Consider the following 27,768-nt stretch of genomic DNA (forward strand, 5'->3'; position numbering starts at 1 on the left):
ATATCGCAAGGGATATGTAACACTTTGCAAATAACCCCATAGCCCTCTATTTTTCTAAGCCCCAAGTACCTATCCAGGAGTCTCTTAAAAGACCCTATCATATCCGCCTCCATCACCTCGCCAGCAGCCCATTTCATGCACTCACCACTCCCTGCGTAAAAAACTTACCCCAACATCTCCTCTGTGCCTAATTCCGAGCACCTTAAAACTGTGCCCTCTCGTGTTAGCCATTTCAGCCCTGGGAAAAAGCTTCTGACTATCCACACGATCAATGCCTCTCATCATCTTATACACCTCTGTCAGTTCACCTCTCATCTTCCATTGCTCCAAAGAGAAAAGGCCGAGTTCACTCAACCTATTCTCATAAGGCATGCTCCCCAATCCAGGCAATATCCTTGTAAATCTCCTCTGCACCCTTTCTATGGTTTCCACATCCTTCATGTAGTGAGGCAACCAGAACTGAGCACAGTACTCTAGATGGGGTCTTACTAGGATCCTATATAGCAGTAACATTACCTCCCAAGATTAATGAAGACCAATGCTCTGTATGCCTTCTTAACCACAGAGTCAACCTGTGCAGCAGCTTTGAGTGTCCTATGGACTTGGACCCCAAGATCTCTCTGATCCTCCACACTGCTGAGAGTCTTACCATTAATACTATATTCTGCCATCATATTTGACCTACCTGAATGAGCCACCTCACACTTATCTGGGTTGAACTCCTTTTGGCACTTCTCAGCCCAGTTTTGCATCCTATCAATGTCCTGCTGTAACCTCTGACAACCCTCCACACTATCCACAACACCCCCAACCTTTATGTCATCAGCAAATTTACTAACCCATCCCTCCACCTCCTCATCCAGGTCATTTATAAAAATCACGAATAGTAGGGGTCCCAGAACAGATCCCTGAGGCACACCACTGGTCACCAAACTCCATGTGGAATATGATCTGTCTACAACCACTTTTTGCCTTCTGTGGGCAAGCCAGTTCTGGGTCCACAAAGTAACGTCCCCTTGGATCCCATGCCTCCTTACTTTCTCAATAAGCCTTGCATGGGGTACCTACTGAATGCCTTGTTGAAATCCATATACACTACATCTACTGCTCTACCTTCATCAATGTATTTAGTCACATCCTCAAAAAATTCAATCAGGTTCGTTAGGGATGACCTGCCTTTGACAAAGCCATGTTGACTATTCTGCCTCTCCAAGTGTTCATAAATCCTGCCTCTCAGGATCTTCTCCATATACTTACCAACCACTGAAGTAAGTCTCACTGGTCTGTAATTTCCTGGTTATCTCTACTCCCTTTCTTGAGTAAGAGAACAACATCTGCAACCCCTCCAATCCTCTAGAACCTCTCCTGTCCCCATTGATGATGCAAAGATAATTGCCAGAGGCTCAGCAATCTCTTCCCTCACCTCCCACAGTAGCCTGGAGTACATCTTGTCTGGTCCCAGTGACTTATTGAACTTGATGCTTTGCAAAAGCTCCAGCACATCCTCTTTCTTAATATCTACATGCTCAAGCTTTTCAGTCCAGTGTAAGTCATCCCACAATCGCCAAGATCCTTTTCCGTAGTAGATACTGAAGCAAAGTATTCATTAAGTACCTCTGCTATCTCCACCAGTTCCATAGACACTTTTCCACTGTCACACTTATTTGGTCCTGTTCTCTCACATCTTATCCTCTTGGCCTTCACATACTTGTAGAATGCCTTGGGGATTTCCTTAATCCTGTCCGCTAAGGCCTTCTCATGGCCCCTTCTGGCTCTTCTAATTTCATTCTTAAGCTCCTTCCTGCTAGCCTTATAATATTCAAGATTTCTATCATTACCTAACTTTTTGAACCTTTCGTAAGGTCTTCTTTTCTTCTTAACTAGATTTACAACAGCCTTTGTACACCACGGTTCCTGTACCCTCCCATCATTTCTGTCTACTTGGAATATACCTATGCAGAACTCCACTCAACCCCTGAACATTTGTCACATTTCTTCCGTATGTTTCCCTGAGAACATCTGTTTCCAATTTATAGAGACATAGAAAACCTACAGGCCCTTTGGCCCACAAAGTTTTGCTGAACCTGTCCCTACCTTAGAAATTACAGGGTTTACCTATAGCCCTCTATTTTTCTAAGCTCCATGTACCTATCCAAATGTCTCTTAAAAGACCCTATCATATCCGCCTCCACCGCCATTGCCGGCAGCCCATTCCACGCACTCACCACCCTCTGCATAAAAAACTTATCCATGAGATCTCCCCTGTATCTACTTCCCAGCACCTTAACCCTGTGTCCTATTGTGGCAACCATTTCAGCCCTGGGAAAAAGTCTCTGACTATCCACACAATCAGTGCCTCTCATCATCTTATACATCTCTATCAGGTCACCTCTCATCCTCCGTCGCTCCAAGAAGAAAAGACCGAGTTAACTCAACCTGTTCTCATAAGGCATGCCTGTGGCAACCCACTTCCCAGCACACTCGAACTGGCTCACAAAGCGGTGCGCGCCGGCATTGAGGCAGGTCCCAAAGAGGGCGCCAAGCCTGCTTCACCAGCAAGGGGAAAAGCCCGCACGCGGGATTGGGCTGTGAATACAGCATTCCCGCCCGGGGAGGGCGAGATCAGGAAGCCTTTAAAGTGAAGCCGCGAAGTTCGAATAAATCTTTTTTTGTAACTGCAGCTCACCGACTCCGTGTAGTTATTGCAGTGCTGCGTGTAGCACTCCGCTACAATTGGTGACCCCGACGACCCAAAAGATATTTGGACTGGAGATGAATGACGCCGCATCTGTTCATGCAGTTTCATTGAAACTGCCAAGCTTCTGGATGCTGCTACCTCACCTGTGGTTCCAGCAAGCAGAAGCCCAATTCCACATTCGGCAGATAACCTCGGTTGCCACACGTTACTACTACGTGGTGAGTTCCCTCGACTAGGAGACAGCCGCCCAGGTTGAGTAGTTCATACAAATACACAGAATTCAAAGCCCTGCTCATAAGGACTTTCGGACTCTCCCGGCGCGAGTGGGCTGCCCACTTACTGCACCTGGATGGTTTGGGAGACAGACCACTGTCGGCTTTGATGAACGAGATGCTGTCCCTGGCCGGAGGACACAAGCCCTGCCTCATGTTTGAGCAGGCATTCCTAGAGCAGCTGCCCGAGGACATACACCTGCTGCTGTCCAACGCGGATTTCAGCGACCCCCTGGAAGGTGGCGGCCCGGGCGGACTTGCTGTGGAAAGCCAAGGTGGTGAGTGGGGCGTCTGTCGCACAGATCACTAGGCCACACTCCCAGCAGCAAACCAGACCAGGTCCGGCCACAGAGCCCGCTAACCCCAGAGGCAGGGGTGAGGAGCCCAACGAACAATGGTGCATCTACTACCAGCGGTGGGACACAGAAGCCCACCGCTGTAGCCCACCCTGCAAGTTCCCGGGAAACGCCAAGGCCAGCCGCCGCTGATGGCTACGGCGGCTGGCCATCGGGATAGCCTCCTGTATGTCTGGGACAAGCAGTCGGGATGCCGCTTTTTGGTCGACACCGGAGCTGAGATCAGCGTCTTACCTCCGACGAGTTACGACACCCGCAACAGGGCACCAGGTCCCCCCGAGGGCCGTGACCGGCAGCACAGTAAGGACCTATGGCACCCGTACGGTGCAGCTACAGTTCGGCTCCAGCCGGTTCACGTGGGACTTCACACTGGCCGCCGTAGCCCAACCGTTTCTGGGTGCGGATTTTTTGTGAGCTCACAGCCTACTGGTCAATCTGCCAAGGAAGAGACTGGTCCACGCCGAGACCTTTCAAACGTTCTCCCTGGATGAAGCCCAGTTGCCGGCCCCACACTTAGACTCCATCACGCTGCCGGACAACGACTTCACCAGGGTTCTGGCGGATTTCCCATTGGTTCTGGCACCGCAGTTCACGGCAGCCATGCCCAGACACGGCGTACAGCACCACATCCCGACACAAGGACCACCCCTCCACGCTCGTGCTTGAAGGCTTCCCCTGGACAAGCTCCGACTGGTGAAGGAGGAGTTCAAGAGGATGGAGGAATTGGGGATCATACGGCGGTCTGACAGCCCATGGGCCTCCCCCCTGCACATGGTGTCCAAAGCAACAGGGGGCTGGAGACCATGCGGCGACTACTGCAGGTTGAACGAGGCTACAACACTGGACCTCTACCCTGTGCCGCACATTCAGGACATTGCAGCAAACCAGCACGGCACACGGATCTTCTCCAAGGTAGACCTCATCTGGGGATACCATCAAATCCCGATGCATCCGGACGACGTCCCCAAAACGACACTCATCACCCTGTTCGGCCTTTTCGAGTTCCTCCGCATGCCATTCGGCCTAAAGAATGCTGCACAGACGTTTCAGCAGTTAATGGACATGGTGGGACGTGACCTGGACTTCGCTTTCATCTATTTGGATGACATCATCATAGACAGCAGCAGTCATCATTCTGACTGACTGAGTGAATACGGCCTGACAATCAACCCGGCCAAATGCCAGTTCGGGCTCGACACCATCGACTTCCTGGACCACAGGATTACTAAAGATGGGGCAACCCCTCTGCCCGCCAAGGTAGATGCGGCCCGCCATTTCCCCCGACCCAACACAAACAAAGGCCTTCAGGAATTTGTGGGTATGGTGAATTTCTACCACCGCTTCCTCCCTTCAGCTGCCCGAATCATGCACCCCTTGTTCGCCCTGATGTTGGGTCTGGGCAAGGACATTACCTGGGACAAGGAGTCCGCCGCCGCTTTCATTAAAACCAAAGAAGCCTTGGCAAACACCGTGATGCAAGTGCACCCCAGAATGGACGTCCCTACCGCCCTCACAGCGGACGCATCTAACACGGCAGTCGGTGGGGTATTGGAACAACTCATCGAGGGTCGCTGGCAACCCCTGGCGTTTTTCAGCAAACCTATGACCACCCGAGCTCAAATACAGTGCTTTCAACCGGGAACTGTTGGCGCTATACCTGGCAATCCAGCATTTCAGGTACTTCTTAAAAGGTCGGCCCTTCACCGCATTCACAGACCACAAACCGCTTACCTTTGCGTTCACGAAAGCATCCGACCCCTGGTCATCCCGCCAGCAGAGATATCTGTCCTACATCTCCGAATACATGACGGATGTCCGGCATGTCTCTGGAAAGGACAATGTCATGGTGGACGCCCTCTCCCGCCCTAACATCCAAGCCCTGTCCCAGGGCTTGGATGTTATGAAGCACTGATGTTATGATGCTATGAAGCACTGGTGGAGGCACAGCAGGCAGATGAGGAGATCCCTAGATACAGGACAGCAGTCTCCAGTTTGCAGCTCCAGGACCTCCCCGTAGGCCCAGGTGAGAGGACCCTACTCTGTGACGTCACCACCGGCCAACCCCACCCCGTCATTCTGGCAGCCTGGCTGCGGCGCGTTTTCGACTCCATTCACAACTTAGCACACCCCTCCATCAGGACAACTGTCTGGATGGTAGCCAACAGGTTCGTTTGGCACAGACTCCGCAAGCAGGTCAGTGAATGGGCCAAAACGTGCATGTACTTCCAAACAGCCAAGGTGCTGCGGCACACCAAAGCTCTGCTGCAGCAGTTCCACCCCACCCACCGGCGTTTTGACCACATTCATGTGGATATCGTGGGCCCCCTGCCAGTGTCGTGAGGAGCGCGGCACCTCCTGACTATCGTGGACCGGTTCACAAGATGGCCAGAGGCGATCCCACTCACCGACACCACCTCCGAATCTTGCACCCGGGCACTGATTGCCACCTGGGTATCTCGCTTTGGTGTACCGGCCCACATTACCTCCGACAGAGGCGCCCAGTTCACCTCCAGCCTGTGGTCAGCTATGGCCAGTCTTTTGGGGACACAGATGCACCACACAACTGCCTATCACCCACAGTTGAACGGCCTGGTGGAGCGTTTGCACCGTCACCTGAAGTCGGTTCTCATGGCCCGCCTGAGAGGAGCTAACTGGGTGGACGAGCTCCCCGGGTCCTGCTCAGAATCCGCACGGCACCCAAAGAGGATCTGCACACCTCGTCCGCCGAGTTGGTGTACGGCACACCCCTGGTCGTCCCAGGAGAGTTCATACCAGCCCCAAGGGGGCAAGAGGAAAAACCTGCAGCAGTCCTGGGCAGACTACACGAGAGGCTCGGTAACCTGGCCCCCATACCCACTTCACAGGATGGGCAGAACCCGACCTGCGTACCCAAAGACCTGCAAAACTGTAAGTTCAGTTTTGTATGATGGGGTGGGCATCGGGCACCGCTACAGCGGCCCTACGAGGGGCCGTTTACGGTGATCAGAAACAACGGGTCCACATTCGTGCTGGACATTGGGGGGAAAGAGGAGGTTTTCATGGTGGACTGACTCAAACCGGCCCATGTGGACTTGGCGCAGCCAGTCGAGATTCAGGCACCGTGGTGCAGAGGCAGACCTCCCAAACAGAGTCCGGCCCAGACTGTGGACATTGGGGGGTGTATCGCCGGTTCTTGGGTTATGTGGCGACCCACTTCCCAGCACACTCAAACCAGCTCACAAAGCGGCACGCGCCGGCATTGAGGCCGGTCCCAAAGAGGGCGCCAAGCCTGCTTCACCAGCAAAGGGAAAAGCCCGTGCGTGGGATGGGACTGTGAATACGCGCCCCCTACAGCATTCCCGCCCGGGGAGGGTGGGATCAGGAAGGCTTTAAAGCGAGGACACGAAGTTTGAATAAACCTTTTTTTGTAACTGCAGCTCACTGACTCCGTGTCGTTATTGTAGCGCTGCATGTAGCACACTGCTACATGCTCCCCAACCCAGGCAACATCCTTGTAAATCTCCTTTGCATCCTTTCTATGGCTTCCACATCCTTCCTATAGTGAGGCGACCAGAACTGAGCACAGTACTCCAAGGTGGGTCTGACCAGGGTCCTATACAGCTGCAACATTACCTCTTGGCTTCTAAATTCAATTCCATGATTAATGAAGGCCAATACACCATACGCCTTTTTAAAAAAAATTCTATTTTCTGCTGGCTCACTCGCGTTGTAGCCTCTCTGCTTTCTACCAAGCCTGCCATCCATGCTGTTAGCCTCCTGCTCCGGATCGTGTTGGCAGCAACACAGGGACCGTGGTCCAGACTCTCAATTTTCAATTTTTGCTTGCAAGGAAATGATGTGAATTTTATCAAAGTCAAATCAATCATCTCCACATTTCTATTTAACTGCAACATTGGCCATCGTGACCTTTTTCAATCTCTGAACCTCTCTGAGGTGGAAAAGAAAGAAAGTTGATGATCTTCAAATATACATACTGTGCTCACCTGTGATAAAGACTTGTCAGGGAGATTTCAGGATCTTCTCTGGATCCAAATTCCAGAATGGGTAATAAATCCATTCCTGAACACTTGTAATGAAGAATTAACAGGAAGGATAGAGGAAGAACTGATTTCAATACAAAATGACTTTGAGCTGAAGCCAATGTTCAAAGAGTCATGTCAAGGTGTTTGGTTACAGAAAGAAATCTTTGAAGACTATCGTGCACTGTGGAAAAAGGTCAAGACGTTCTTTTTTACCTTTCCAACATCACATTTAGTGGAGTGTGGTTTCAGTGTAGTCACCCAACTTCTTTCAAGGCAACCAAATAGACTGCAGATTACTGAACATGGGGATCTGAGAATCTTGAGTGACATTCAGCCTGATGTTGAGAAGCTGATATCACTGCATCAAACCAATCCATTTCATTGAAAGGTGAAAAAGCACTGAAGTAGTGAATAGTTGGACTACTAATGCATGCTCTAAAATTGTAGATGAGGTTTTTTTTCCTGTAATTAAATAAATAAATTTATTTTACCTTTTTTTTCTCTCAGCAATATTTTTATTGGATTTTTAAATCAAGAAAGCATAGTACAAAGGAGGTTTGTGCAGTACATAACAAATGTACAATTCACATCTATGAAAGAGATGCACCCATAGTACAATCATGCTTTGGTTACCTCCCTGCCCTGACCCACCCCTGCCAATTCCCATCTCCAAGCCATCATTGCATTAGCAAAAAGGGTTAAACAGTAGATTTGAATAATTTTTGTAATTATTTGTCACTGCTTTAAATTTGCAGTTCCTATTTTCTTTCATTGTGCACTGTAAATCAAAATACTTTATAGTTTTTTATGTAATGGCTGGAAAAGGGGAGCTGGGGATGTGGTGTAGGAGCCAAGGGGACAGTAACGCAAAAAACATTGGGAACCATTGATTTAAGTTATTCTAGTACAGCTGTATAACTACCTTTAAGGTGAAATTTTACTCAGGTCTGTGGCACCCACCAAAAGCATGATAACTTGGACACTTAACTGTCCTATTAATTGACTAAATCATTGTTTGAGTGATGAAACCTGTGTGATAATGTTGATTGTGTTGTGAACCCTGTAACTGGGTCACTTACCAGCAAAGATAGAGGCGTCCGTTGGAGTCTGGTGATACAATTTTTAACAGTATTTATTAGTAAAAATACACAAAAATAATATCAATGCAAATATACAGATAATATACGCCATCAATACTAAACCTAAAAGTGCGGGTATAATAATAATCAATAAGAAATAAGCTCTATCGTTGTCTAGGGGATAATGAATTGTCCGATGGAAATATAAAGTTTGTTTCAGTTCACACAGGCTGCCGTTGTTTGTTTGTCGCTGTGTTGCAGTTGTTGGAGAGAGAGAGAGATAGAAGAATGGGAACAGTTACCGCTATGGTTTTTGCCAACCTTCCTTTATGATTTCAATCTGTCGGAGTCTCGTTGTTGTGGCCATTCAAGTATGACTGCTGCTTTAGCTAAACCGTTCTTCCATGATGAGCCTGCCACCCTGGCAAGGGAGGACGCACACGAGCTCTCACTGGCTTTCGCTATAAAACACTGTCACTGGATTTCTAGCGTTTCTCCTGGTGTGTCTAAGGGGTGTTCCCCAGACCCGTCTTTTATCCTCACTCACGGGGTCTCAGATGTCAATCAGGTTTGGATGATGCAATCCCTCAACCAGACCACTCTGGCTGTCCCCTGAGGGGTTTCAATGAATAGTACAGTACTCAATACACAATTCCTTCTCCAAGAGACAATAGCAGTAATCAGTGGTTCCATTCCGCTTTTGTTAGGAGACATTCCACCTTGTTGTGTATTCTGCGTTGTCTATAACAACTGCCTTTGCTGTGATCCTGCGTCTCTCTCTCTCATTACTGACATGATGTGTACCTCTCTCATTTCCTGGGTCTCAGACCCGAAATAATAGCGATCTTGCAATTCTCAAAAAGGGGGGGGGGAGGGGCGGGCATTGGCGATTCTGGACCCTTCTGTCCATCAGATTTGCTCCTCATTTGTAACAATTGTATCTCTCTGATTGATGTTCAGATCAGATTTCATTTGGTCCATGGCTCCAGATCTTGTTGGAGTACAGGTGTCCCCCACTTTACGAATGTTTGATTTATGCCATTTCGCTTTTACAAAAGACCTACATTAGTAACCTGTTTTTGCATTACAAAGAGGATTTTCGCATTTACAAACATTTTTCCCATATAAATTAATGGTTCTTCTTACGTCGTTTCGGCTTAAGAAAAGTTACATAGGAACGCTCTACCTTTGTGGGGGGGGGGGGCTGGAGAGACACCTAGAAATAGAAATACTTTATTGTCACCAAACAATTGATACTAGAGCGTATAATCATCACAGTGAAATTTGTTTCTGTGCTTCACACTCCCTGAAGTACAAATTGAAGTAAATGTAATAAAAATTTAAATTATAAATCATAATTAGAAAATAGAAAAGGGAAAGTATGGTAATGCAAGTCAGGTCCAAATATTTGGAAGGTATGGCCCAGATCCGTTCAGCAGTCTTATCACAGTTGGAAAGAAGCTGTTCCCAAATCTGGCCGTACATATCTTCATGCTCCTGAACCTTCTCCCAGAGGGAAGTGGGACAAAAAGTGTATTGGCAGGGTGGGACTTATCCTTGATTATCCTGGCAGCACTGCTCCGACAGCGTGTGGTGTAAAGTGAGTCCAAGGATGGAAGATTGGTTTGTGTGATGTGCTGGGCTATGTTCACGATCTTCTGCAGCTTCTTCCAGTCTTGGACAGGACAACTTCCATACCAGGTTGTGATGCACCCTAGAAGAATGCTTTCTACGGTGCAACTATAAAAATTAGTGAGGGTTTTAGGGGACAGGCCAAATTTCTTCAGCTTTCTCAAGAAGTAAAGGCGCTAGTGGGCCTTCTTGGCAGTGGACTCTGCTTGCTTAGACCAAGTCAGGTCATTTGTGATATTCACCCTGAGGAACTTCAAGCTTTTGACCTGTTCCACCTGTGCACCACCGATGTAGATGGGGTCATGCAATCCGCTACTCCTTCTGACGTCAACAACCAACTCCTTCGTCTTGCTGACGTTGAGGGATAGGTTATTTTCTTTGCACCATGCCACCAGGTTCTTAATTTCCTCTCTGTACTCAGACCTGTATTGGTTTTAGAATACAGAAAATTACATTTAATTTCATACATTGCACCACACTGTAGTCATGGTAGCAGATGTCTCACCTGTTGTCTTGGTAACATACAAGTCATACATACAATAGAGTAGTTAGATTAACAATGGAAATATCACACTCATTGTGGTAACCCTAGACACTGAACTGTCCTATAGTTATTGTAATATCATTATGTCATGTAATATGAGAAATTTGACATTATATCTAGGTATCAGAACTTTTGCCAATCACTGGATAAAAATAGCTATAAAATTAATTGTGCTGGTCTAAGAGATTTCTCTTTACTAAGTTGGTGTTTGTGAGATATTGAGGTATTGTGAGGTTTGTACATTTCCTTGGCTGTGTCAAGTCAAGTCAAGTCAAGTCACTTTTTTATTGTCATTTCGACCATAACTGCTGGTACAGTACATAGTAAAAACAAGACAACGTTTTTCAGGACCATGGTGTTACTGCCATACAGGGACAGGAGGCTGGACCCAAGTGCAGGACGCAGGCACTGAAGTACTAGGGGCAGGACGGGAACAACTAAACAATAGACAAGATGCGACCGTGGTGTGCGTGAGGGTCGTGATGTTCAAGGTGATGCTGGGTTCCAAGAGAGTCTTAGTGTTCAGGCAGGCAGGAGGAACCCAGAGTTCAGGCAAGGCAGGCCGCATAACTCCTGGGCAGAGCCTGGACCTCCCAGGCCGGAACACAGGGGCCTGGGCAGGTCACAGGACACCTGGGTAGGTAGTGGGGCACAACCCGTCAGCAGCAAGGGATAGGTAGGGGCAGAGACCTCTGGGTAGGCCGCATAACTCCTGGGCAGAGCCTGGACCTCCCAGGCCGGAACACAGGGGCCTGGGCAGGTCACAGGACACCTGGGTAGGTAGTGGGGCACAACCCATCAGCAGCAAGGGATAGGTAGGGGCAGAGACCTCTGGGTAGGCCACATAGCTCCTAGGCAGGGCCCAGACCTCCCATGCAGGAACACGGGGGCCTGAGCAGGTCGCAGGGCACCTGGGTAGGTTGAAGGGCACAACCTGTCAGCAGCAAGGGATAGGTAGGGGCTGATGCACCATCAATAACTCTCAGAGACATGAGTCAAGGTAGATTTTTATTGGCTGGAAGAAAGCACCGTCAACAGCAAGAGACCACCACACAACATCCTGGAGACTGAGGGAGGAGCAGTGCCTCCAATCACCTTTATACAGGGGTCTGTGAGAGGAGCCACAGGAACAGTCAGCAGGTATATGTAGTTCACCACAGGGACAGAGACCTCTGGGCAGGCCACATAACTCCTAGGCAGGGCCTGGACCTCCCAGACAGGAACACAGTGGCCTGAGCAGGTCGCAGGGCACCTGGGTAGGTTGCAGGACACAACCTGTCAGCAGTGAAGGATAGGTAGGGACAGAGTCTCCCACCAGGCAACAGCAGTCCAGCCAGGCTTGCCCAACAGAGGCAAGGGATAGGAAGGGAACTAGGTCCAGGGTCACCACCAGATTTACCCAAAGAACTCATCTTTAACCAAAGGAACAGGACAACCCCCAACTCCACTCAGTCCCAGAGCCCCCTATATAAACCACCAGCTGATGGGCATCAGGTGCGCCTTCTTGAGCCCCAACAAGCCAAGATGATCCACAGGTGTGACCAATTAGGCTCAAGGGCAAAAGGAGGGTCGGCTACAAGACCCGGAGTCCGGAGTATGTGGACCGGATCAAGACCTGGAATGCGGGCTCCAGACATAACAGTTACATGACACAGTACAAAAACTAGACTGAACTATGTAAAAAACAACACAGAAAGAAAAAATACTACACTAGACTATGGACCTACCCAGGACTGCATAAAGTGCACAAAATAGTGCAGGCAATACAATAAATAATAAACAGGACAATCGGGCAGTAAGATGTCAGTCCAGGCTTTGGGTATTGAGGAATCCGATAGCCTGGGGGAAGAAACTGTTACATAGTCTGGTCCTGAGAGCCCAAATGCTTCAGTGCCTTTTCCCAGACAGCAGGAGGGAGAAAAGTTTGTATGAGGGGTGCGTGGGGTCCTTCATAATGCTGTTTGCTTTGCAGATGCAGCATGTAGTGTAAATGTCCATGATGGCAGGAAGAGAGACCCCAATGATCTTCTCAGCTGACCTCACGATCTGCTGCAGGGTCTTGCGATCCGAGATGGTGCAATTTCCGAACTAGGCAGTGATGCAGCTGCTCAGTATGCTCTCAATACAACCCCTGTAGAATGTGATGAGGATGGGGGGGTGGGAGATAGACTTTCCTCAGCCTTCACAGAAAGTAGAGACGCTGCTGGGCTTTCTTTGCTATGGAGCTGGTGTTGAGGGACCAGGTGAGATTCTCCACCAGGTGAACACCAAGAAATTTGATGCTCTTAACAATCTCTACTGAGGAGCTGTCGATGTTCAGTGGGGAGTGGTTGCTCCATGCCCTCGTGAAGTCAACAACCGTCTCTTTTGTTTTGTTCACATTCAGAGACAGGTTGTTGGCTCTGCACCAGTCCATTAGCTGCTGCACTTACAAACAAGCTGAGGAACTCAGCAGGTTGGGCAGCATCCGCGGAATACACTTTTCTCTTTGTTAGCTGCTGCACCTCCTCTCTATAAGCTGACTCGTCATTCTTGTTGATGAGACCCACCACGGTCTTGTCAATAGACAATAGGTGCAGAAGTAGACCATTCGGCCCTTTGAGCTTGCACCGCCATTTTGAGATCATGGCTGATCATCTACTATCAATACCCGGTTCCTGCCTTGTTTCCCCTTGATTCCCCTATCCATAAGATACCTATCTAGCTCCTTCTTGAAAGCATCCAGAGAATTGGCCTCCACTACCTTCCGAGGCAGTGCATTCCAGACCCCCACAACTCTCTGGGAGAAGAAGTTTTTCCTTAACTCTGTCCTAAATGACCTACCCCTTATTCTCAAACCATGCCCTCTGGTACTGGACTCCCCCAGCATCTGGAACATATTTCCTGCCTCTATCTTGTCCAATCCCTTAATAATCTTATATCAATCAGATCCCCTCTCAATCTCTTTAATTCCAGCGTGTACAAGCCTTGTCTCTCTAACCTCTCTGCGTAAGACAGTCCAGACATCCCAGGAATTAACCTCGTGAATCTACGCTGCACTTCCTCTACAGCCAGGATGTCCTTCCTTAACCCTGGAGACCAAAACTGTACACGATACTCCAGGTGTGGTCTCACCAGGGCTCTGTACAAATGCAAGAGGATTTCCTTGCTCTTGTACTCAATTCCCTTTGTAATAAAGGCCAACATTCCATTAGCCTTCTTCACTGCCTGCTGCACTTGCTCATTCACCTTCAGTGACTGATTGACAAGGACTCCTAGATCTCTTTGTATTTCTCCCTTACCTAACTCTACACTGTTCAGATAATAATCTGCCTTTCTGTTCTTACTCCCAAAGTGGATAACCTCACACTTATTCACATTAAACGTTATCTGCCAAGTATCTGCCCACTCACCCAGCCTATCCAAGTCACCCTGAATTCTCCTAACATCCTCATCACATGTCACACTGCCACCCAGCTTAGTATCATCAGCAAATTTGCTGATGTTATTCTTAATGCCTTCATCTAAATCATTGACGTAAATTGTAAACAGCTGTGGTCCCAATACCGAGCCCTGTGGCACCCCACTAGTCACCACCTGCCATTCCGAGAAACACCCATTCACCGCTACCCTTTGCTTTCTATCTGCCAACCAGTTTTCTATCCATGTCAATGTCTTCCCCCCGATGCCCTGAGCTTTGATTTTACCCACCAATCTCCTATGTGGGACCTTATTAGATGCCTTCTGAAAATCAAGGTACACTACATCCACTGGATCTCCCCTGTCTAACTTCCTGGTTACATCCTCAAAAAATCGGTGAACTTGATGATGTGGTTTGAGCTGTGTGTTGCAGCACAGTCATGGGTCAGCAGTCATTCTTCCACTCAGATTAATGCCTAACTCTAACCCATTCACGTTCTCCAGAATGCTTTCAGTCTGCACACGTCATTATTATCAACAGGCTCCCTACAGGCTTTCACCCTCTTCTCACTGGATTAACACCTAATTGTGGCATCTTACGCTTAGACTGGTATACAGTTGTAAAGTTTTTTTTATGAATGCAAACATCTGTCGAAGGCAGATTTGGCATTGGCTGTGAAATTCAGAATAGTATTGTCAAGTTAGCTGAAACATGGACAAGTTGTTGATGAAAATTACCCCCATCACCCAGGGTGTACCCTTTTATAATCATCAGAAGGAGGTACACAAGCCTGAAGGCACACACTCAGTGATTCAGGAATAGATTCTTCCCTTCTGCCATCTGATTTCTAAATGGACATTGAACTCATGAACACTAACTCTTTTTTAAAAATATGTATTATTTCTGTTTTGCACAAGTTTCAATCTATTCATTATACATAGATATACTTACTGTAATTGATATATTTATTTTTCTTTCTATGTTATCATGTGTTGCATTGAACTGCTGCTGCTAAGTTAACAAATTTCATGACACATGTCAGTGATAATAAACCTGATTCTGACAAAGACACCATGGCCAGGCAATACCTTGGAACTCCACCCCCCGAGTCATTATCTTCAAGAGAAAATTGGGGGCATAGTTTGTACAAAGTTAACAGTTGACCTATTTAAGTGATGAAGATTTGTGGCATTCCTGATGCAAACCTCCAGTGAATGGAGAAAAGAGGGCAGCAGAACTATTAGCATGTGTGGAACAGTGTTCCACAGAGAGTTTAGAGAACAGACTGTATTCCCAGAATAGGTCTTGGTTTATAGTCATTAATAACTTGCAATGTAGGGTACTGGAATTAGGGCACTGAAGTATTGTGCAGAACATACTCACGGCTTACAGGTATCTAGGCTAAAATTGTCTGACTCCAGGTATAAGATGTCCTTGAAATTCAGTTTTTGTGCGCCTTGCTTTATCACCCGGTTTAAATTTCAAATAATATTTTTGTTCTTCAGATTGATATTCAGAGAAAATTCAGTTAGGACAAACTTGCCTTAAGGCAGAAAGAAGACTTTTAATTAAAAATACAGTAAACCTTATGAACAAGACAAATGAGTTCAGCTCCCTTCATGCTCACACTACCTGCTAACATGCAGTTTGCGTCGTTTTTCTTTCTAATGTTTTTGAACGTTATCATGTCCTTCACTGTTGACATCCTTATGCATGCTCTTTTTTCTTCTTACTCTCTTTGGTAGCCTTTCACGTTGAATACTTTTCATTGCTCTATTAAACTTCCTTGAACTCTTTAATTGAGGAAAATGATGAGACTTTGAGGATTGGAGAAATCTCTGGATTACCCAAATTTGAGTATATGTGCGTGCATAAGAATTGGCGCGTTCAGGCCACATTTTCCCAGTCTGATATTGCAGTTTGCAACATTTATCAACTCAAAAAAAAGCCATTTTGTGAAAAATGTAGCTGTCCAGTCTCATTGCATTATATCCAACTCTCCTTCAAGACTGGTGAAAAAAGCATTTGGCATGCTTGGACTTCATCAGTCAGGGCATTGAGTATAGGAGATGGGATTTTATGTCACAGTTGCACAAGAGATTGCAGAGGTCTTATTTGTAGTATTATATACAATTTTGGTCACGCTGTTTCTAGGAAACAAAGAGTGCAGAGAAGATTTTGCCAGGACTGAATGGCCTGAGAAGGGGCATAGATTGGGTGAACACAAATGTTCTTTTTCCCAGGGAAGGGGAACTTAAAAACTAGAGGGCATTGGTTTAAAGTGAGAGGTGAAAGAATTTAAAGGAACTGGGGGGGGGGGCAACTTCTTCATGTGGAGGATGGTGCATATAAGGGATGAATAGCTAAGGAAAGTAGTTGAGGCAGGTGTGGTAACAACATTCAAAAGTCATTTGGATAAATGTGTGCTTAGATAAATACATGCTAAATACAGGCAAATGGGGCTAGTTTGGTGGGCACCATGATCAGCAGGTTTGGGTTGTGACAAAGGGCTTGTTCCCATGCAATAGTAATTTGTGATTGGGGATCTAGCAATTCAGAATTTTTGTTCTTATCTTCATATCATCTATAACCTAGGTATATGTTATGTCTGAAAATGTCACTTCTTGATCCAGGTCTATTGCAATTCCCTGTTTTTATTTAACATTTCAACTTCCTGACTATGCTGCCTATAACCGCATACTGGTGTAACCCTTACCCAACAGGCTGGTATATGTCTAGGGGAAAAGGAGATCCAGCCACACACCAATCCCATCTCCCGTACACGCAGGTGCTGTGAGAATCGAGTTTATGCCTCGCGCCCGCCCACAGTATCAAACCCACAACAAATACCGTTATGAAATACACTTTAAAGAGTTTACTAAAATTAAAAGAGTATTAGGCAATACAAGATATATGCAAGGGAAAAAAACAAACAGGCGCCAACATATCAAAGTTCAGTCAGTTTAGTGCACATCGGAGCTCAAACATCGAACCATTCGACCCCTCGTCGCTTGCCTCCGACCTCCACGTCTTCGCACCTCGGACCATGCCCGGGGCTCTTCCGAGCAGTGCAGTGCACATCCACCTTCCTTGACGTCTTCCTACCAAAAGCCCGCGAAAAACCCCTCTCCCAAGTTCCCAGCCTCACAAGACAAAATAACATTCCCCATTGGTTAACAAATGAATACAATTACCATATCAACAAGTATAAAGCAAAACAACTGCAAGAGAAACACTTATCAAAGAAGCATTCCTACTCTTAACAAACCAAAAAACCCATTTTGAGTAACAGGACATTGTATACTGGTATAGCGGTTAGCACAATGCTTTATAGTGCTAGTGTTTATCAACTGGAGTTCATTTCCTATTCGTTCTCCCTGTGACTGTGTGGGTTTCCTGTGGGTGCTCCAGTTTCCTCCCACATTCCAGAGATGTATGGTTAGGGTTAGTGAGTTGTGGGTATGCTATGTTGGCGTTAGATGGCATTTGCAGGCTACTGCAGCACAATTCTTGGACTGCGTTGGTCTTTGACGCAGAATGACTCATTTCACTGAATGTTTCGATGTACTTGACAGATGAATCTAATTTGGTCTAATTTTCTCAAATTCACAAAATATTCTCAAAACCTGTTTATGTAAGCAAGGTGTTGATATCCTAATCTCTTCTGGTGTGACTCGAAGAGATTTTCTGTGTCATGTCCCAGGAGATTTATTTTTACACTCAGTTTTAAGGATCATCTTTTTCAATGTTAGAGTAAAAAGAGTTATGGAAAATAATAAAGATAAAATAGGAATATGTGCTTGATTGTTGGTGTAAATTAAGTGGGCTGAGAGGTTCATTTCTGTGCTGTGTATCTATTTCCAAGACTGAATAAAGATTGCATTTTGAAGTAAGTCCAGTTTTAACTGGACTGAGAAGTGATTTAACAAACGTGAACGAGAAACAATTAATTGAAGGTATTCAATGGTGGGAGTTGTTTATGAAAGAGATTCAAGGAGTTCAGCAGGATAAATATGTTTCTGCAAAAATGAAAGGTGGAATTCCAAAATCCCTTAAGTGCCTTGATGATAAGGTGCATAGGAGAGCAGGATGAGACAAAAAGGAATGCTACTTTAGCCTCTAATAACTTAGTATAGCAGATAGCTTAAAAGAGTATAGTAGGTGTAAGAGTTAAAAGAGAAAAAAAGGAAGCAAGGATAATGTATTGACAAGTAAAATCAAAAACTACATTTTTTTCAAAAACTTCAAGATCAAAACATTGAAAATAAAATCAAAGGAAATACAAACTGTTTTAAAAATATGAAGAGCTAGAGCTAATAAGGAACAAAAAAGTAACTTGTGTGTGGAGGTGGAGTCTGTAGAAGAGTTGCTGAACAAATATTTTACAACTGTCTTCAAAAGAGAAGGGCTGATGCTAATTTTGTAGTTCAAGCAGATGAGTGTGAACTATTGGATGGGATGAAAACAGTAAAAGGTATTCAGCGTTTTTGAAAATGGGTAAATATCCAAGCCTGAACAGAGCATATCCTAATTTGTTAAAGGAAGCAGGAGAGGCAATTATGGATGGTCTGACTGTAACTTTTCAGTCCCCCCAGCATCAGATATGGTGCCAGAGAACTGGAGATTTCCTGACATTAAACTTTGTTTAAAAAGTAGGGAAGAGCTAAGCTAGTAATTTAAACCAGTTTAACTATGATGATGGTTAGATTATTGAAATCCATTCTAAGGGACAATGGTTGAATTTTTAAAAGAGATAACAAGGAGTGTTGAATAGAGCAGTGATGTTGATGTAGACCAGGGGTTCCTAGCCTTTTATATGCCATGGACCCTACCATTAACAGAGGGGTCTGTGGACCCCTGGTTGGAGTTTAGTAAAGCTTTTGGCAAGTTCCCTGTGCAGGCTGGTCAAAAGGGCAATAATCCTGGGGATATCCCAGGTGTGGTAACATATTGGAACCAAAATTTCATCTGAAATTAGTTTATTGGCAGAAAGCAAAGAGTAATTGTTGATGTCATTGAATCATACTGTGCATAAAAAAGTCATGTGGCCCACCCACCGAATCCACTCTAGACATCGATTGCCCATTTACACTAATTCTATTTTTATTCTCTCCACATCTCCAGCAACACCCACCCTCCAGACTCCACCACTAACCTACTCATTTGGTGCAGTTTATACCAACCAGTTCACCTATCATCTCACACGTCTTTGGGATCTGGGGGAAACCTGTGTGGTCACTATGAGTATGTGTAAGCTCCACATGGATAGCAGGGTTAAACTTGGGTTGCTGGAGTTCTGAGGCAGTAGCTCTGCGTATTTTTGTAGTTGAAAGATGAGACTAGTAGAGTTCCATAAGCTCAGTGCTTAGTTCTTAGATTTTTGTAATATATAAAACCACAGTATAAGTTCAGTATCTGTGAGTTTATATGTAAACCAAAAAAATAACAGTCCATGGTTGATAATGAGGAGGAAAGCTGTCTACTCCTTTTACTCAGAGGTTGTAAATATTTGGAATCCTCTACCTAAGGGGTCTGTGAATGCTCAATATATGTTCAAAACTGAGATTTATAGGTTCATCGCATTGATTCTTGGAATGAGTGGCTTGTAATATGTATAAGGAGAGTTCAGTCTAGATCTCTGCACTCTAAAGTCCAAGGGTTCTCTGTGCAGCAGAACACACGTCATGGTACAATAGTCTCTCTTTTATTATTTTGTATATTATTGTACATTGGTAAATTACTATCTTGTATATTATTACTCTGTACTGTATTATTAGTTAAGTCTGCACACTGCTAAATGTGTTTTTAAATGTTGCTGCTATAACACAATTATTTCACACTCAGTATCAATAAAGTAATCATTATTATTATTATTAAAATTCTTATATATATTAACAGTATAGATTCCAGTTTGATCTCTTCTCAAAATGGGGTATTTAAAACCAGATGTTGCATCTCAAAGTAAATGAGACTAAGATGAGAAGCAATTGCTTCTCTAGGAAGTATTGAGTCTTTGTAAGAGGGTTGAGAAGGCTTGAACAAAAATAGAATGTTGGAAGAACATGTCAGCATTTTTGGAGGCCAAAGGTGTTTGGGGTCAAGACCTTGCATTAGGACGAAAATAGAGAAGCTTGCCATTATACAGCAGAATATTGAGGTGAGGGACAGAAGTGATAGTTGGAACCAAATAGAGAAGGGATGATGGACAGATAGAATCATGGAGGAGTGGAGTTGGATGGTAGTACATAGTTGGAACCAGATAGGGAGGGGATAATGAGAAGATGGAATAAGGCGGGGAAGGGCATAGGCGAGACTGGCTGCAGAGGGATGATGGACAGGTGGAAACAGATATTGGGAAAGGATAGGAAGGAAGAATAAGCAACGAACAAAACTATCTATAGGTAGACAGGTAAGTGTGTCTGGGAGAACATTGGGTTATATGTTAGCCAAGCAGAGTATGAGATGTTCTTCCAATTTGTGTTTTGGTCTCTCAGTAACAATGGAGAAGGCCAAGGACAGATAGGTTGATGTGGGAGTGGGAAGGAAAGTTAAAAACACATTACTGTAAATTTAAAATGGCCACTGTAGTCACCTAGTCAGCACTTGATTTCAGCAGTGAGGAGGAAGTCAGACATCATGAGTACTGAATGCAGTCGATCAGATTGAAAGAGGTGCAGGTGAACCCCTGCCTCACCTGAAAGTTATTCTTAATGTCTCTGGATGGTGATGAGGGGGAGGTGAAGGAACAGGTTTTACACTATCTTCAGTTGCAGAGGGAAGTTCTAGAAGATGGGGAAGTGTGTTCAAAGTTCAAAGTAAATTTATTATTGAAGTGCATATAATAACCATACACTATCCTGAGATTCATCTTCTTGCAGGTATTCATAGTAGAACAAAAATATAATAGAATGAATGATTCACAAACAACCAATGTGTAAAAGAAGACAAACTGTGCAAATACAATAATAATAATTAATTAAATAAGTAAATAAATAATGATGAGAACATGAGTTGTAGGGTCCTTGGAAGTGAGTCCATAGATGTGGAATCAGTTCAGTGCTGAGATGGGTGAATTTATCTATGCTGGTTCAGGAGACTGGTGCTTGGGTTAGGGTTATAACTGTTCCTGAACCTGATGGTGTGGGATCTGATTCTCATGTACCTCCTCCCCAATAGCAATAGTGAGAAGAGACCATGGCCTGGATGGTGGGGTATTGGTGATAGATTCTACTTCCTTGTAGATGTGCCCAATGGTGGGAATGGCTTTTCCTGTGAAGCACTAAGCTGTATGCACCATTTTTCTCAGGCTTTTCTATTCTAGGACATTAGTATTGCCATACTAGGCTATGATGCAACCAGTCAGGATACTCTCCACAATGCATCAATTGAAATTTGTCAAACTTTTAGATGACATGCCAAATCTTCACAAACTTCTGAGCAAGTAAAGGCACTGCTATGCCTTCTTCGAAATGGCACTTATGTTCTATGGTCCCAGGACAGATCTTCTGATATGATAATTCACTTTACAGAATTATTTTTAAATGTGCCTAAGACTTTTGCACAGTATTGCATGGTACTTAGTACAGGTCGACCTTCTATAATCCGGCACCATTGAGACCTGAGGAGTGGCAGATTAGTGAAAATGCCAAATTACAGAAGGATCACATTAAGCAATAGTTACCTGCCTCATCATACTTTTAAAATATCATGTAAATCAGTACAAGTTAGATAATAATAAAACAGAAATATTAAATGAGTAGCAAGTGAAATTTTAATAAAGTAATATACTGTACAGGCACAGATAAAATAAAGGGTACAGGTAAATGTACAGGAATTAACTTATACAGAACAATTGTGCACTTCTCATTCTAAAGTGAGATGTTTAATATACCTTCAGGCAGTTACATGTCTGCAATTGTGGGGTTGTCAAGATCATCAACATCTTCTGTAGTGTTCTTGCTCGGCGTGTAAGATAACGCTGAACTAAACACTGAGATAAACCGCAGTCAATGAAAACAGGGTCGCAGTAAGATTAACCGTTTACTGTTCACTCTTCCTCTTTAACGTATGGTGAAAACTGTTGATAAAACAATACAAGATTTGTACAGCATTTGTTTCCTTCTTGATATTACATTTACATCGTAAATACTTGCAAAAGTAAACTACAACTACTACATTACATTAAAGTGCAGCATACAGTCAGAATCTACCTAAACCATTGACTGCTTTAAATACACTTCAACGCAAACTATCCACAACTCTTTAACTAACGAAAACATAAACCTTATCAACCGTCGTTATTTTTAACAGGATCGGCTTTAACATCTTAATTCAACATATCGATTATCTCATGACTTACAGTGTTGCCGTCACTATGTTTCTGGTGCATAGAAAGAAAACTTTTCTGGCGCTTGCGCTGGACTCGCACATATCTCGACCCCCACCTTCCTGTTTCTCCAAAACCGGTATTTTCCCACAGGACGCGGTGAAACCGGATGTGATGTCATCGCATGCCGCGATATATCACAGACAACGAATTTACTTTAGACAATCCTAACCTTAACTAGAATGCTAACAAACGAATTACTAAGTGAAAATATTATAAACTAAATAACTGCCATAAAGGCAATACACTCCCCGCTCGACCTTCGTAAGGTCACAATGAACATAATACAAACTTCAGTCTGTAAATCAGTCCTTAGGTAGAAGTAGAATGACTTCTGTAACTGGCCTTTGGTATATTTTCACATCACCTTGGTCGGTAGTTTTCAACTCAACCTTCCTGACATGTCCATCCCTACTAGGGAATGTAGCAGTGATTCTGGCCATTGGCCAGCAGTTGCGGGCGATTTGCTTGTCCCTGAGCAGGACTAAATCTCCAACTTGAAGATTCCTGCAGGGTTCTGTCCACTTTTGTCTGTGTTGCAACAGAGGTAGATATTCCTGTCTCCAACGAGACCAGAACCGATTTGCCAGAGCCTGGACCTGTCTCCATTGCTTTGTGTACAGGTCCTTATCGGAGAAGTCTCCTGGTGGAGGGGGAGCTCCTGCCTTCTGCGTAAGGAGCACTGATGACAAGAGTATGAAGGGATTTTCCGGGTCAGAAGACATGGGTAGCAGTGGTCGTGCATTTATAATGGCTGTGATCTCTGCCATTAGTGTGCACTGTACCTCGTGGGTCAATCAGGTGCGTTGCTGCAGAAACATCGAATCAAGAATTCTTCTGGCGATACCAATCATCCGCTCCCATGCGCCTCCCATGTGGGAGGTGTGTGGTGTGTTGAACTCCCAGTTGCAGCCCTGCTGACTGAGGTACCTTTGCACCGTTTTGTCCATCCCCAGCTCCTTTGATGCTCCAACAAAGTTCGTGCCGCAATCAGACCTTAACTGGTTCGCAGGGCCTCTTAGCGCAAAGAAGCACCTGAGAGTGTTAATGCAGCTGGATGTATCCAAAGATTCGATGACCTCAATGTGTACTGCTCTTTAACTCATGCAGCTAAACATAATGGCCCACATCTTGCTCTCTGCTTGTCCTCCTCTGGTACGTCTCGTAGTGATAGTCCAGGGACCAAATACATCAAGCCCCACATATGTAAAAGGAGGACAGGCTTCGAGGCGTTCTGGTGGGAGGTCCACCATACATTGAACTTCCAACTTGCCTTGCAGTTTCCTGCAGGTTACACATTTATGAAGTACTGAATTGATCACTGTTTTACCTCCCAAGATCCACAGTCCCGCTGCTCTTATTGCTCCTTCTGTCAGGTGACGGCCCTGATGCCTTACCTGTTCATGGTGATGGTGAGTAAGCAGTAAGGACACATGGCTATCTTTGGGCAGGATTACTGGGCTCTTTTCTGCAGCTGGAAGTTGGGAGTGTATTAACCGGCCTCCAATGCAGATGATATCATTCTTCAGGATCGGGCTGAATTTCCTCAAAGGGCTGTCCTTTGGTATTGGTTTATTAACTTGGAGAGCTGAAAACTCCTCTGCAAAAGCTGCTCTTTGAGTTGCTTTAAAGATGACGTCCTTCGCCTGGGCCAATTCGTCCACAGTGCGAGGTAAGTTACATTTGTGCCATCCTGTCTTGGGATGAATGTTTGTGTGATCTGGCCATGTGAATGAGGAACGCAAGTCCTCTCACTAAAGAGTGCAAAGTGGAGAACCTCTGAAAGCGTTCGTTAATACGTATCGATTCTTCGAGGTAGGTGACTCCTGTTTGTATTTGCGGCCGAATTTCCGAGTCTCTTTCGGGTTCGATCAGCTCAGATGTCTCTCTCATTTGAGTCTTTTCAGTTGGTGGCTGATACAGAAAGGGGGGTCCGGTGAACCAGGATGTCTGAGCCAGGCAGGATGCAAGTAAGGATCTTGATGCATGATCTGCAGGGTTATCCTCGGTATGTACATAATGCCATTGTTCGGGCTTTGATGACAGGCGGATACGTTGCACTCTATTATGAATGTACACGTAGAAGCGTTTTGATTCGTTATAAATATAACCAAGCATTACTTTGCTATCCATATAGAACTTGACATTGTCGAACTCCAGGTCTAGCTCATCCTGGATAAGCTCTGCCATTTCCACAGCTAGGACAGCTGCGCACAGTTCAAGCCTTGGAATTGTCGGCTCGGACTGGGAAGTGAGCTTCGCTTTACCAGTTACAAATCCTACTTCGACTTGGCCATCCTTCCTGACCACTTTCAAGTAAGCCACAGCACCGATGGTCTTGGTAGATGCATCCGAAAAAACACACAATTCTGTGTGCGCTGCCTCGGTGGTTGAGGTCACAGTGTATCGACGTTGGATATGAAGCTGTTTTAGATCTTGAAGTGAATCTCTCCAAGCCTCCCACTTGCTTAGCTTGTCTTCTGGTAGAGGAGTATCCCAGTCAGACAGCTCAGAGGTAAGTTCTCTGAGAAGGGCTCTTCCTTGGATCGTAACTGGTGCCAGTAGACCCAAGGGATCGAAAACACTGTTGACAGTGGAGAGAACTCCACGGCGGGTGAATGGCTTGATCACGGTCGGCACGGAGAATGTGAATGAGTTAGTCGTAATCTCCCAGAGGAGACCCAAGCTCCTATGTGTGGGTATGGTTTCTCCATCTAAATCTAGGTCTTTGATTGCCGGAGCACAGTCATCGTGTGGAAAGGCCTCCATTACTGCCTGACTGTTTGATGCGAACTTATGCAAGCAGAGGTTTGACTCTGCAAGTGAGGCTTGAGTTCGTCAGAGCAGATCGATTGCTTCGTCTTCTTTCTGTAGCGATATCAAGCCGTCGTTGACGTAGAAGTGCCTTTCTACGAACTTAACAGTGTCTTGGCGTGCTCCTGTGCGCCCTCTCTGATGGCTCTTTGCAGCCCATAGATGGCCACGGCAGGTGATGGACTATTGCCGAAAACGCGGACTTTCATCCGGTACTCGATAACTTCCTTGTGATTGTCATTGTCCTTGTGCCATAAGAAACAGAGGAAATTGCGATGGTCCTCCTGTACTAAGAAGCAATGGAACATCTGCTGAATACCCGCTAAGATTGCCACCTTCTCCTTCTGGAAGCGCAGCAGGACCCCGAGAAGGGTATTGTTAAGGTCGGGGCCCGTAAGGAGCACGTTGTTAGGGGAGATACCAGCATACTGAGCACTGGAGTCAAAGACCACCCTGATTTGATTGGGCTTTGGCGGGTGGTAAACCCCAAACGTTGGGAGGTACCAGCACTCCTCGCCTTCCCTCAGTGGTGGCGTTACTTCCTCATGTCCGTTAGTGAAGATCTTCTCCATAAATGCTACGTATTGTTGCTGCATCTCAGGTTTCCTTTTCAGGGTTTTTTGCAAGGACATGAACCGCTTGACTGCCTGCTCTTTGTTGTTTGGCAAGCGCTGGCATGGTTCTCTGAAAGGTAGTGGGGTGACCCAATTATTTGCTTCATCTCTGAAGACCTTGGCGTCCATTATTCTTAAAAAAATGATGTCTTGAGCTGATGGAGCAAGTTTATTATCATGCTCGGTTTGAGCGAAGACTGACTGACCCAGCGTCTTGTCGGTTACATTACATTTGTTAAAGCCCTGTCGTGCTTCCTTGATACACATGAAACTTGTGCAGGGTTGAAAAATTGAATGGCGGCCACTCTCTAGCAAATTGGTCTTGAGTGTGCTAACCGTTGGTTTGTGTACTTTGCCAAGGCACACCTCTCCTATCACCACCCTGCCCAGATCCAGGCGTTGCGCAAAGGGGGCGTTGTGTGGTCCATTGACCTGCTGCCTAACCTTGTGCACCCGAAGAACATCTCTTCCTAATAGCAGGAGTATTTCTGCTTTTGGATCCAGTTCTGGGATGTGTTTGGCGATGTGGTGGTGTAGCACTGCACTTGGCGTCGGGATCTCAGTGCGGTTATTCAAAATTTCATTGCACTCTAAGAGTGGAGGGAGACAGATGACGACTTTACCATCCAGGGACTTGAGCTGGAAGCCTTCTGCTTTCCTTCCATGAGTTTTCATGTTGCCTGAGCAAGTTCTAAGGTAGTATGGGAACTGCTCACTCTCAATGTTGAACAAATTAAAGAACTCTGGGCTGACTAGTGAGCGATTGCTCTGATCGTCCAGAATCACATAGGTTTTGATGGCCTTGTCTTTGGCTCCTTTAGGGTACACCTTAGTGAGGCAGATCTTTGAACAAGAACGGCTTGACTGAGCCTGACTGCAAACTTCTGTACAGCTCGAGCTGACAACTGTTGTTCCGGAGTGAGCCTCTCCCTCCCCATTGTCCTGTTGTGGGGGTGAAGGAGCGTTGTCGGTTTGCGGTTTATGGGCCGGGATGCATGGCCCCATCGTGATTAGTGCTATTACATTCCGGACACTTCACGGCGATTGTACACTCTCTGGTGAGGTGAGAGGTTGAGAAACAGCATTTAAAACATATTCTTTCTCCTTGAGAAGGGCCATCCTCTCTTCAAGAGGTTTTTCCCTAAACGTTCTGCATTTTCTGAGGGGGTGGGGTTTGTTGTGCAATGGACAATTCTTGCTAGGGTCGTTGTTGGTTGGAGAGACTTCAGTCTTAAGCACTGAGACGGGTTTATTAATGTTGACATTATTCGAAGAGGATTTATCTGGCTTGGTGTAAATTGTACTGCTTCCTGGACCCATGATGCTAGGGTCGTTTCACTTCTTCGCCTCCCTGCACACAAACCTAGTGAAATACTCAAAGGGAGGAAATCGACCATTGTTGTCTTCTTTGTACTCTGAGGCAACAGACACACACCTTTCCTGCAGCCCAAATGGAAGTTTGTCCACGATTTGTCTAATCCCGGATGGAATATTTAGGTATACTAGATCAGTTGAGTAGCCTTGAATCTCCATGAGTAAATCTCCGAGCTCCCTAAACTTAATGTGGTCCTTGGCTGAAACCTTAGGAAAATTTTCCAGACGTCGGTATTGCGCCGCTTCAATAATTTCGGGGGCCGCATAGCCCTCCCGAAGTCTCTCCCATGCTTTGCGTAAGGCTAGCTTGGGGTTGTTGATGTACACTGAACGTATGTGTCTCACCTGTTCACATGATTCTTTTCCCAGCCATTTCGTCATAAGATCCAACTCTTGGGTTGCTCTGAGCTGGATTCCGTCGATAGCGTTGGTGAATGTGGAGTACCATGAACGGTAATTTTCAGGTTTATCGTCAAACTGATATAGTCCTGAAGTTACGAGATCTCGTTGTGCTAAATACTGTGCCATGGGTTCAACTGCAAGTGGCATGCGGGCTGGGGAAGTATGTCGGCGGGTA

At 45.6% G+C, this 27,768-nt stretch overlaps 1 protein-coding gene across 1 annotated transcript in view; it reads right to left on the reverse strand.

Annotated features, from left to right (window-relative positions):
* zdhhc4 (zinc finger DHHC-type palmitoyltransferase 4) overlaps positions 1-25,775 on the reverse strand; it is an 80,238-nt gene extending 54,463 nt beyond the window's left edge. Inside the window, exon 1 of the mRNA XM_059981141.1 lies at positions 25,420-25,775. Coding sequence (XP_059837124.1) covers positions 25,420-25,775 — 356 coding nt within the window. The remainder of the gene's footprint in view (positions 1-25,419) is intronic.
* Positions 25,776-27,768: the final 1,993 nt, after the last annotated feature.

The sequence above is a fragment of the Hypanus sabinus genome, chromosome 9, assembly GCF_030144855.1.
Source record: "Hypanus sabinus isolate sHypSab1 chromosome 9, sHypSab1.hap1, whole genome shotgun sequence".
NCBI classification, from domain to species: domain Eukaryota; kingdom Metazoa; phylum Chordata; class Chondrichthyes; order Myliobatiformes; family Dasyatidae; genus Hypanus; species Hypanus sabinus.